Source organism: Corvus hawaiiensis, chromosome 4, assembly GCF_020740725.1.
Source record: "Corvus hawaiiensis isolate bCorHaw1 chromosome 4, bCorHaw1.pri.cur, whole genome shotgun sequence".
Taxonomy (NCBI): Eukaryota; Metazoa; Chordata; class Aves; order Passeriformes; family Corvidae; genus Corvus; species Corvus hawaiiensis.
In genome coordinates this window covers 39,782,225-39,794,104 of record NC_063216.1, presented here as the reverse complement: position 1 = coordinate 39,794,104, position 11,880 = coordinate 39,782,225, and the positions used below count along the sequence as shown (strand labels likewise).

Below are 11,880 nucleotides of genomic sequence, written 5' to 3'. Positions count from 1 at the left end.
TTTTTTGAGGAAGCCTGAGCTGTTTTTTTTAAATGTTCTCTTTTTAACAAAAAATCTTGTGGTTTTTTTTTTTTTCTTTCTATTTTGGTAGGAGTCATTTTAGATCAAGACTTGTATTTTAAAAGAGAAGGACAGAGTGTTCAGGTGTGCTCACTATACTACCATGCTAGTAATGTGGAGGATTCTAGAAATGCCAAATGTCTCATGCATCAACATTAAGAAAACCCAGACAAAGAAAGGCACCTTATTGCAGCAATACAGTGTGGGTAAATTATTGTTTCATGGCCATTACTTCTGTTTTCCAGAGGAGCCTTTTGCTGAGGAACTGCAGTTGCAGAATGCTTTGTCTTTAGCTTTGAGCTGAGCTCAAGAAAGGGAGAAGTAGTTACCCTTGTACATAGCTCTTGTGCTGCCCAGCAACCTGGGTATACCATTGAGAAGAACAAGCCCATTTAACAAGTGGTAGGACAGCAGTAATTTTCTTAATTTTGTTTTTAGAGAGAAGCAGCAAGTGGGTAGATTGGAATGGTCAGTGAGTTATTGAATCTTGGCTGGAAGAGGCAGATGTAGTAGTTACTGTCAGTGTACTGAAAGGGGAGCCAAGTAGGCAACATTTAGCATAACCAGAGTTTCTAGCTGTAGAAGATAGAGCTTCAGCTTGTATGAGGGATGAATTAGGAGACCTGATATGTTATCCTTAAATCAAAACTGAAGTCACAGTAATACTATTTTAAATTCTTCTGGTATGTTTTCTTCCACTGTGAAATATATAATTTGGGGGTCCTGTATTCCTGGGGCAGGATAACTTCGATTGGTCATAATATCAGGCTCATTCTTTTCCCCAACACACTTTATTTCCCTTTGCCCCCTAAGTTTTAGTGTGGGCTTCAAAAGGAATTCTTCAAAACAAGAGCTGGTGTTTATGAGGGAACGTGTATTCACAGGATACTGCAGCCACTGACAGTGGTGTTTGCATTGCTTTATTTTGTGACATTCTGCACTAAAATAATCCAAAAGGAGGCTGAGGGAGGAGAAGAATGTTGGTCAAGTCTGAGGAACTTTGCATACAAGAGCCCTGACTTTCTACAGTTGTGCGCTACAACCCTGCCAGCAACTTTGCACCCATCAGCAAGATCTGTGCTCCCTCTCGTGGCAGATTCTCACCAGTAACTCCATTGTAACTCGTCCCTGTTAGTGCCAAAATGTGCTTATGCTTAGCTATGAGAAGCATCTGGTTTCCAAACTTAATGCTACTATCTACCAAACTTAATAGACTTATGAACGCAAATAGCACTGAATTCTTTTTTTTATTGACATCGGGGGAGAAAAATCTTTCACCATCTGATTGACCAAACTTTGCCAAATAAAAATAGACAAAACAAATGTTTATGTACGTGCAAACATTGCAGATCAAACTGCTAAAAGAAATAACTAAAAGACAGGTCTTGAGCTAAGATAAAGCAGCAGAAAAATAGCAAATAGGTAAATGACTATTAAGTAGGTCTTACTTTGAAACTTCCCATTTAAACAAAGAATAAACAACAATAACACCACCAAATAAAGCCACAGCAGGTAATAGTTGCTCTTCTAAACTTTTATACACTATATATTAACCACTCTGTCTTTCAGTTATTTCCTCTGATAAAACTGACTTCTGTGAAGTCTCAGCAAGGCCATCTTGGCTAAAAGCATAACGTTAGACAGGAGCCTGCCTAATGCCCTGTTAGAATGAAGAAATGGTGGGGGTTGGCTTCTCTTTTCTTTCTTTTTCTTTTCTGAATACATCTGGAAACAAGAATCTGATTCTATGCAAATCTTAGATTTACTTTTCCAATGCTGGCTGGTGTTTGAAGATCCTGGAACGAAAAGGTGGCTCTTGGTAAAGCAAGATTCTTCTTGGTCCGCAGGTAACATAGAAGAGAGTTTTTGGCTTTTTTGTATAAATCATGTTTTATTAAATTGCCTTTTTTTTTTTTTTTTTTTTAATAAACAGTTCTTCTGGGTTTATTTGTTTAAGAGATGAGCCATAGTGGTGCTTCTCTGTAGGTATGTGACATTTCCATTTTGTCCTTAGAGGTCTGTTTTGGCTTCAGTTCCAGGTTATGTCATTCTATTATACATCATCAGAGGCAGGTGTTCAGCTTTAAATATTGACAGATTTTTCTCAGTAGGAACATGTTGAAGCTTCTAACTCTGCTAAACATATTCATTTGACTGTTACAATCCAAAAACGATAAAAATGGTGGAATGGAAAGATACAAACAGTATTATTGACACTGTATTGTCAAATGTTTGCACTGAGACCCCATGTACCATAGATTTTATTTTTAAAAAATCATATTTATATCCATTTACATAAGACTTACACATTTGAAAAGAAATACATACACAGTAAATACATAAATGTCTAGTATTTTACAATAAAACAGATGTAACAATGTAAAGATGAGTGGCTTCATTTGATAAAAGCTTTGGATGTGCACTACTGTCAAATTTTTGATGACAGAGATGCTGAGAGAAAAGGGGGACATTGTTTTGTTTTTCTTCTTCATATTTTTTTTTAGTAATTTAGGTTTTTTTAATTCTTGTTTTAAACTAACTGGTACATGAAAGGAACATCATATCTGTTTGTATGATAAACCTTACGTGTTCTCTTCCCTATTACCCTGTTCTTGCAGGGAGTTTTAATGCTCTTTTCCTAAGTAGTGGTAGTGCACTTCAGGTCAAGTAGAAGAAAGAGATGACATCTAAGAGAAAAGAATAAACATTAATCAGCAAGATTATAGGATTCTAATTCAGTCTAAAGTGCAATGACAATAGAAAATATAGCACTAAGTAGTTTAGTAACTAAAACATGGGGTTTGGGTATCCGAGGGAGGCGTGCATTTCTTTAATTTTAAATCTGCAACATAAACTTACTAATAATGCATTTTAATCTTTTACTAGTTGTCCTCAGTCAAAACAGACTGCTGCTTGTGTTCATTTTACAGTTGTTTTTCTGCTGTTTTGGTTCAGCACTGGGGTTAGTTTCCTGAATCTGGAGCCCTTTGCCTGTTTAGCACAAGGATAAACGCACATTTTCAGTGCACAGACCTTGCTGATGTACTTCGTGGTGGTTCTTCCTAATTCACTGCAGCTTGACAGCATTTACCTTTTTCACCCTGATGCTTTCTTTGCTATGGACCAGCTGCTTCCAGATTATCATTCACATCTTTTTGGAACGCTGCTTGTCCATTTGTCTTTACAAATCCTCTTTGGAACCATACACAATTGATTTTGCCAAATCTCCTTTAGTATTTCATTAGAATAAATGTTAATGTGTTCTATTGCTCCAGCTTGTGGCAAGAAATCTGTCCTGACTGACCGTTCTGACTTGGCAATGACAAATGTTTTAGAAGTTAAAAGTGTTGGGAAAGCTTGGATAGCGTGAGTCCCCAATCCACTGGCTGTGTAAGGGCATTGCAGCTGCTCAGCTGGGCCACCACATGTAGCCACCACAGCAGAAAGTTTGATGGGTCCTGTGTGCTCTATAGTAAATTTCTTTGCAACATTAAATGGCCAGCACCAGCAGCCTTAACTATTCTTAAGCTTCTGATACCGAGTGCACTAAAACAGGGCTGTGCAGAGTATGCTCATATAACTGTTCTGAGAATGTCTGCTCATGGTTTCTGGCAGCTCATTGTGGTCTCAACAAATGTTAAAAAAATCACCTGAAATGCAATTTGAAAGCTGCTTCACAGCTGCTGTGAAGAAACACTATAAAGACATTGGAAGGTTGTACCAAACATGTTGTTGGCACAAACTATTTTGAAATACAAGACTTTGACAATCTCTGTAAGAGAATGTCTCTATAAGAGCAGGAGAATGCAAGAATCTGCAGCCTGCTGTGATCACATACCATCTGCACATGGAATCCATTTCCAGCTTTCTTTTTGGCCTGCTTTTTGTAGACATGTTCACTTTTACTGTATTAAAAACTCTCTTATCTCGCATTGTGTGGTAGCTTGTCCAGCTATCCCTCCCCTCTGCTGCTTAGTTCCTGGTTCTGTGCATACAGATACTTCACCAGAGTAACACAGCTGCTGATGTAGTCTTGGCAAGGTGCTACAAAAGCCTGGATCTCCGTCTAAGCTGGATCTGGAAAATTTCAGGAGGCATGTTGTAATGAATAATCTTCCCTTTTGTCCAAGTATTAATCAGCTCCTTCCATGAAGAAGGAGTTCCTGTTACTCAGGAACTGTGATGACAAAATTCTGAAAACTCCTCTGTTGCCCTTAAATCTGATATCTCCCTCTATGAGCAGTTTCTGTTTATGCATTCTTTCTTGAGTTGCAGGAAATTTGTTTAAATTTTCAAGTGTGATGTAACAGTGAAGGAAATATTTTCCCTGCATGTTTTTTTTTTGGGGGGGGGGAGGGGTGGGGTGTTGTTTTGATTTTTGATGTAATGTACTGGAATCCAAAATTATTTTAACTTGCTTTTTGGTTTCTAACCTGCATGGCATTTTGAAATCACCCTTACAGAAAGTGCATATACTAAAGTTCCAGTTCACACCATCTTGTTCCTCCTCTAAAAGGAGTATATGGTAAGTGGAAAGAGAAATAGTAGTATATTAATGGCAGTTAACCTCATATATTAGCTTTTACAATGTAGATGCAGATTTGATAGTCTTGTAGACCTCTCAAGCATTTAAGATTAGGATGTAATTGGCAGAATAGTGGACAAGCAGCAAGTACTGATGTGATACATATCACTGATACTTGAAACACTACTAATACTCCAATAGTAATTGAAGTTAACTTGTATAGATATACACATCTTTTTGCTCAAAACACACAGCTCCCATACAGACATAGTGCCAGAAAAGTCTGCTGCTTTATTTTTATTTGTGCTTTGTGACTTTTTAAATAATTTTTAATATAGTGGGAATAAACAGCTTGGATCATCTTAAATTAATTTTTGTTAGCTTATCAGTTTTCCATTTCTGCCTTTGTTGCACTCTTCAAGCCTCACCTGGCCCATTACTGTTTGCCTAAGAGACAGATTGGTGTTTGAACTTCTTGGTCATGCTTTATTGCTTCCAACATTGCAATTCTGAAGCACATAGGAGAAAAGGTTCACATCTCTGCCTTCAGTTTCTGTCACCACTGAACCCTGTGAGAGTCCTGTCATTGACTTTACTGATACAACACCATGCTTGAATCTATACATGCATACACATAAAAAGATTTCTGTAGTTCATGTGCTTCATGATCATCTTTGTCGAACCAGCTGCTAAACTTTGCTTTTTCAGAAAAACCAAACCAAACCAAAATTAACAAATAACCACACCCCCCTGAGCTTATTTTTTCAGGGGTGGCACAAAAAGTTCCCTTTTTTACTAAGATTAAGATTTTATACTTTTGCAGTCTTTTGAAGATCTGTGAAGTGAGGCTCATGTCATCGGTAGGATATTGAGCAGTCTACTTTTCCCACCGTTAACATTTGCATTCCTAAGCACGTTTTGAACCTACACAGAGTTAGTAAAGCCTTGATGGCCCCAAGTCTGTCCCAGTCTTGGGAATCAAAAAAAAAAACCCAAAAAAACCCCAAACTTTCTTGCAGATCCTTGCATGTCTTGCCTACCATATGTAAAAGCTATCGAAGCATGGTTGATGCCTGGTGAGGTTTTGGTGATATTCAAGTATTTTTTTTAGCTGCCTTACAATTCCCCAAGTAACTAAATGGAAACTTTTACTGAGAAAATACTAGCATAAAATGGTGCCATATTGATGTAAGTACCATCATGTGCATATTTTTTGCAAAAGTTGGGATAAAATAGAAAACTGTATTTCCACAGAGCTCTGGAACAGTGACTGTGATATTCATAGCCACACTCAGAAGATATATGGTGAAAAATTTAACATGAATTCCAATACTAAATTTGATCCCAAGTTGCATCTGGCTCAGATTATCCTTTCTTTGTCAATTCTGAATTATTTGAGAAGTGCAGGAATCTCTGTAATAGATAAATTTTTCAAGATTTTCTGTAGGTGTAAGTCTTGTTCTAACTTTATGCAGGTACCTGATGTTCTAAATTGAGTCATAGCTTTAATTAGAAGTATTATAGAAGTAAATAGAAGTAAATCTCTTCTGCTTTACTAGCATTGCCCCCCACTCCAGCTCCTAGTAGAACTCTTTCAAGTTCTCATAAAGTAAGTTCATTCCCTGTGCCTTCTGCCATTTCCCCAAAATATTATTGTTGGTAGCATCCTCTGGACTGAGCTTAAGACTGTTGTCTTGACCAAATGACCACCCTAGTGAATCTTTAATTCTGTTCTCTGCTCCATGCTGGTTTTTGCTTGGATAATGTGGGGGGTAGTGTACAGTTACAAAGAGCTTTCATGATGGCCCCTACAGAATACTCACAACAATTCAGTGCTGGCTTCTTTGCTAGGCCTTGTCAGCATGAGTATGTGCGAACTGTTGAGCTGTCTAACCTCTGCAGTCGTGATGAAGCAACTGCAAATTGGGAAGGGAGAAAAAAAAGGAAACAAACCAGAACCTCTTTAGAATCATCAATAAAATGTATCAGTCTGTTTACTGCTGGAAGGGTGGCTGATAAATTGCTCTGTGGCTTTCTCTGACATAATGTGGGCATGGTCTAGTTCAAAATTCAGCATTTCTTCACATCTGATGTACTGTTGGAATCTGTCTAAAGGAAATACAGTTTAAAACTCAATTTTGTCTTTATTTTGTTGTAAGTCCTAATGCTCTTACCAAATACTATTGCGTTCTTACTGCAGATAGGAAGTCAAATCCTGGATGAAGATACAGGTCTTCAAAATTGCTTCCCTTTAAGTCTACTGAGTTCAGTATACTCAACTCAAGAATTATCTAAAAGACCTCAAGTAAATCACTAAATCTCCCTTGTGCCTTAGTTCCACATCTGTAAAATGGGAATATCATTTTCTTCATCATACCATGAATGGAAGATGAAATACATGAATGTTTATAAGGTTCTTATATACTACAGTAACGTGGGCTATGGAAATGCCATGGGAGCTAGGAGTCAATGGAATTCAGTGATGCAATCAGTAAAGTATTCCATCTGTAACTGCAACTATAAAGTGTTGTTTTTAAAGGTGAGAAACTTTAATGGAATTTAGGTGGCAATACTGTCATACCAAATTCATTATCAAGTTACAGGATGTAATCTTTACAAGCAGTGTATTAAATTACTTTGAGATAAGTCTATTCATGAACCTAAATCCTGTAATGATGAAATAAATGGCTGTATTTTAAATGGGGCAATCTGTGTGCTAATACTTCTCAGAACTTCAGGCAGGTATACTTGGCTTTATCTTCCATATACCTGAAGGAATAGCTGTGATGGGATTTGTCTCCTCTGCCTGCTCTCTTACAATAATTTTAAAATTTTACTTACTTTTTAATTATGATCTGCTTGTTAGTTTTCCACTCGTTTCTGAGTTAGCGCATCTTTTGGAAAGCAAAAGATTTCCAGAGAAAATTAAGACTGATATATAGTAATTCAATTAGTGCCTGAATTTCAGTATTTGCTAACTACCCATCTGGTGGTAACTCTTAGCAACTTCAATTATTTGACAGTCAAGGCTAAGCTGTTTAGATTAAAAGTTAGGTAGGAAAATAAAGGTGATAGCCCTTTCTAATTTCCTTCTCTAAAACACACTCCACCTGCTAGAGAGCCTGATAGGATGAAAATTTGCTTAGGTATTACATAGTTGAAAGTTAATAAATTAATTCCTGTCTTTCCGAATGTTTCCTTTACAGATGTAGGATAGTGAGATGGCCCTTTTTTTGTATTTTAAACACAGTCAGTCTGAAGCAAACCTGAAAAAACAATAATATGCCAAGTCAGTGCTTTTCCATTCCCTAATTCAACTCTCCCAGACTCCGTTCATCCTAGTTAAATGAACACAGTTGTTGTGGTGTGAGGCTGACATGCACTGAGTCAATCTGGCATGCTGGGACGAGCCTGGTGCTTTCCAAGAGGAAGTGCAGAAATGAGTGCATACCGTCGCTCGCCATCTTCCGCGACTGCCCTGAAGTGGTGGTGAGCCGGAAGCCGGCCGGCAGCGTTTCCGATGCGCCCGGCATCATGCTGATCCCATGAACCTCGCGTGGGGGGAACTGCCGGCGCCAGGAGGGGCCGCGCCTAAAGTTCTTGTCATCGCTCTGTCGACACAGAGTTGTATTTGATAAAGCAAAATGAAACATTTTGATTAATTATCCTGCTGTGTGCTCCCTCTACCACTGCCAAATGTATTCCACAACAACTACCCTGCTCTGTTGCACTGCATCCAGTCACTGTAATGTGTTTGAGACATGCTTGTGAAAGTAAAAGCTTTAGAAATATTAAATGCTGGGGTCCAAAACTCCTCTTAAATCTTTAGCTCGATATAGTCAAGGGGTTTAGTATCAGCTAAAGTAGAACTTTCTTATACAGTGACAGAAAGTGGTTTGTTGCTGCATTAGGAGGCTTACATAAAGTATTAAAAAAGGATTAAACACTCATGTGCATGCACAGAATTCATAGGCATCTGATATTTTCATCACGTCCTTAAAAGTTTTATTCTCCTCCTGTGCAGAAGTCCAAGACTTGAACACTTTTGCACTGGACTCTTACGTTAAGATAAATAATTTCCATAGTTGAATTTGAGATTCCTCTTCCCAGATAACTACTCCAAATCACACTCTATTAATATTGATTAACTTTGAAGAAATTTGAAGAAAAAAAAGCAATAAAGATCAAACCAAAAATCTACTTTGTTATTTTTAAAAAAGGTGTAAGTGTCCTAGACTGCACAGGCATCCCACCCACACACATCCCCTACCACCTGCTCTGGCCAGCAAAACTTCCACTCCATTCTTCATGTTTCCCCTCTGGAAAATGTTCATCTTAAGGTAAGAGTGCAGTGTCAAATTTAGCATCCAAGATGACCAAATATGTAGCCAAACTGAGGTTACTTTAAAAACCTTGATGGGCATTACTACATTTTTTTAAAGCTGTAACTGCCTGTTTTTAACATTGTGAAAATTAACATGTCTTCATGCATTTGATTTAATTTTAGTGTTTTATTGTGATATTTTATAAATACTGAAAATAAAATTAATTACTTCCTCAAGTCGTCTTTCAGTTCCTAGTGCTAAAAGGTTGTTGTATTCTCTCTCAAGGATCTGCCGTGCCTAAAGATACCAAAGTAAACAATTAAAATTGTTGAAGATGAATAAAAGGTAATAATGGGTATAGATTAACCAGAAGTAGTATAAGCAAACTTGCCTGTGTGTTTTGTGTTGGAATCTGTAATAATAAAGCTAAACTGCTGTAGTCAAAGTTTTCATCCAGTGCTATAAGTGAACCATGTACACCACTTTCTAGAATATTATTTGCATATTCTCGGAGGCCAATGGCTTGTATCCAGCGTATGACTCGATCGTTGCTCCATACCAGCACATCTATAAGGACATAACACCAGGTCAGTCTCCTGATACCTGTCAACTTCCAAATTGTACAGGTGCATGTGTGTAGAGCTGTGCATGAACTGTGGATGTCTTACTGCTTGATTTCTTACATGAGGAATGCCAGCAAACTATTCATATAGCTTTAGTACCTCCTATTCCAAAACTCTTATGTGGTTTTAACTATCTTCAAGTAAAATGTTTATTCCAAATAATGTTTCCAAAGGAGAAAAGTGCTTGCAGAGGGGATCTCCACAATGCAATTCCTCCCACATCCTATATATACCCTTTTCAGTTTGTAGGCAAGATGTTACAGGGCAATGCCACAGGAAAAATATCCATTCCCCAAGGCTTCACTTGGGAGTTTTGTATTAAATGTCTTGAGAGCTGCATCAGCACCTATCATTTTCTAACATGCCATAAAGTAAAGGATTAGTTCACAATTTTAGAGACAAACTATTTTTAGTGCAGACAGCTGGTAGAGTTGTTAAGGTCCATAACAATTACAAAGCTGAGGCAACAAAATGAGCTAGTAAACCATTTTTGAAGATTTCACTATTGTACGAAGGTATCCTGCCCTGCCTGTAAGATTAAAAAAAAACAAAACCAAACTTATGCTGATCTTTTTCGTTGTGAGTGGGAGAGTACTGAGTTTTCTAAGTGATGAGGCTTTTTCCTGAACCCTTACAAGTCCAGCTAGTGTGGCTGTTCTGGGAGCAGAATTTCTCCATCGCCTGGCTGAAGGCATCCCACTCTTTGGGGTCAGGATCAGCTGAAACACAGTGGCAGGCAGAGACCAAATCCTACCTGGGACCATGAATAAATGACCAATGCATGACAAGGTGAAGGAGGCTATGGATTATTACCCTTGTCCTAGCAGGAACCAGCGCTAAAGCCACACCAGAATTTGAGACCAATACCCATTTCCCATATGTCAGTCTCCAGCTAGACCCACTTGGGCTGACTGGCACTGATGCCTGCACATCCAAGGCAAAGTCTTTGCATTAGTGCATGCCTTGAGCAAATGCACACTGTCACTGTAGCCCTTCATCTTTTTTTTTTTAGCTCTCCTAATCAGCATTGTGCTTGAGAAGTGCTAACTGCTGTAGTCACTAGAGCTGGAAAAGCTCAAAGGAATCAAAGGATTCATTTCTGATAGTTGAAAAAACCCAGCCACCCTAATCGTTATATATAAAAAGAACCATGTAGTAAGCATGCAACCGCTCTAGAGAGGTCTACACAGAAAAAATCTTTATAATCAGCTGTGAAATCTTCTAATAAGGCCAGTTTCGTCAGGAGCTATTCTTATGTACCAATCAACTGCCTCAGTGGTCACCCCTCCAAGCAGCATTTTCTATGATACATTCTGATGTAAGAAACCAAAGGCGAAGGTTTTCACAAGCTGGAGCATAGTGTTAAAGTCCTGAGTGGTCCCATGTTTTAGTGTTGCCCCCAGCACATATCACTGAGCTGCAGACTGTTTGGCCTTCTGCTTCTGAGCCTGAAAGAGGGTCAGATAAGATCCATACCCAAAATCTGATTTAGCAAAATGTATGTATCAAACCACCTCAGAATTGCAGCCCCAATTTAGCAAAGTACTTAACTGTGCCTAATTTAAGGAGATAGGACGTGTTCTGAAGAAAGATGGACTTACATTAGTTTTGCTTAAAGCACGTGCTTAAATGCTTTGCTAAAATGGCATGACAATGGGTTAACAGCATCAAGCTTCAAAAGAAGAAACATTCCCAGTATTCATTCCCAGGAACTATCACCTTTTATTTCATGCTGACTCATTTCTCTTCTCTTTTCCAGTTCTTTTCTATCATAATTCAACCTCTTTAAACACATGATTCCATATTGCAAGCTTGTTCTGTTATTTAAAGAGAAACATTTACAGAGTTAATAATTTTGAAGATAGGAACATATGTAGGATGTATTTCCTGCACTTCGCATGAGGTGTTTCATGGTGCCCATGTAAGAAAGCTTGAGAACAGAGGGGAGAGCAAAAACAGTAAAAAAACTCCACAGACTTCAGGAATGAAATGGAAAAAACCAAAATGAGTATGTTTGAATAACTGTTTTAACATAAGAAACCCAAAGCATTAAAAGAATATTCAGAAAAGGTCAGCCCTTGTGAGCCGTGAAACGTTTTGTCAAATCAGGCTTTAAAAAAGTGACAAATCAGACAGTATATTAAAAAGAAATCCACTTCTTGTCACATAAACCTCATTCTCCCTAAAGTCTAAATGCCTTTATTTCCATACTTTCAATTTAGCTTCCTAGCTATATCCCTAGGTGACCCAACAACTGTCAAATTGCTTGTACTGTTAACAGCTTTTATGTGCTACACACAATAGCTTTTCATTATTATAAGATCTCAAGGCTTCAAAGCTTAGTCTA

At 38.0% G+C, this 11,880-nt stretch overlaps 1 protein-coding gene across 13 annotated transcripts in view; it reads right to left on the bottom strand.

Moving 5' to 3' along the window:
* Positions 1–1,288: 1,288 nt before the first annotated feature.
* Positions 1,289–11,880, bottom strand: part of PPFIA2 (PTPRF interacting protein alpha 2) — a 294,096-nt gene continuing 283,504 nt past the window's right edge. For all 13 annotated transcript variants that reach the window (XM_048302565.1, XM_048302562.1, XM_048302563.1 and 10 more), the window contains 6 exons: positions 11,253–11,350; positions 9,302–9,477; positions 9,139–9,207; positions 8,037–8,196; positions 6,409–6,501; positions 1,289–2,747 (listed from right to left, as the gene is read on the bottom strand). In XM_048302565.1, coding sequence (XP_048158522.1) covers positions 6,443–6,501; positions 8,037–8,196; positions 9,139–9,207; positions 9,302–9,477; positions 11,253–11,350 — 562 coding nt within the window. In that variant the 3' untranslated portion in view covers positions 1,289–2,747; positions 6,409–6,442. The remainder of the gene's footprint in view (positions 2,748–6,408; positions 6,502–8,036; positions 8,197–9,138; positions 9,208–9,301; positions 9,478–11,252; positions 11,351–11,880) is intronic.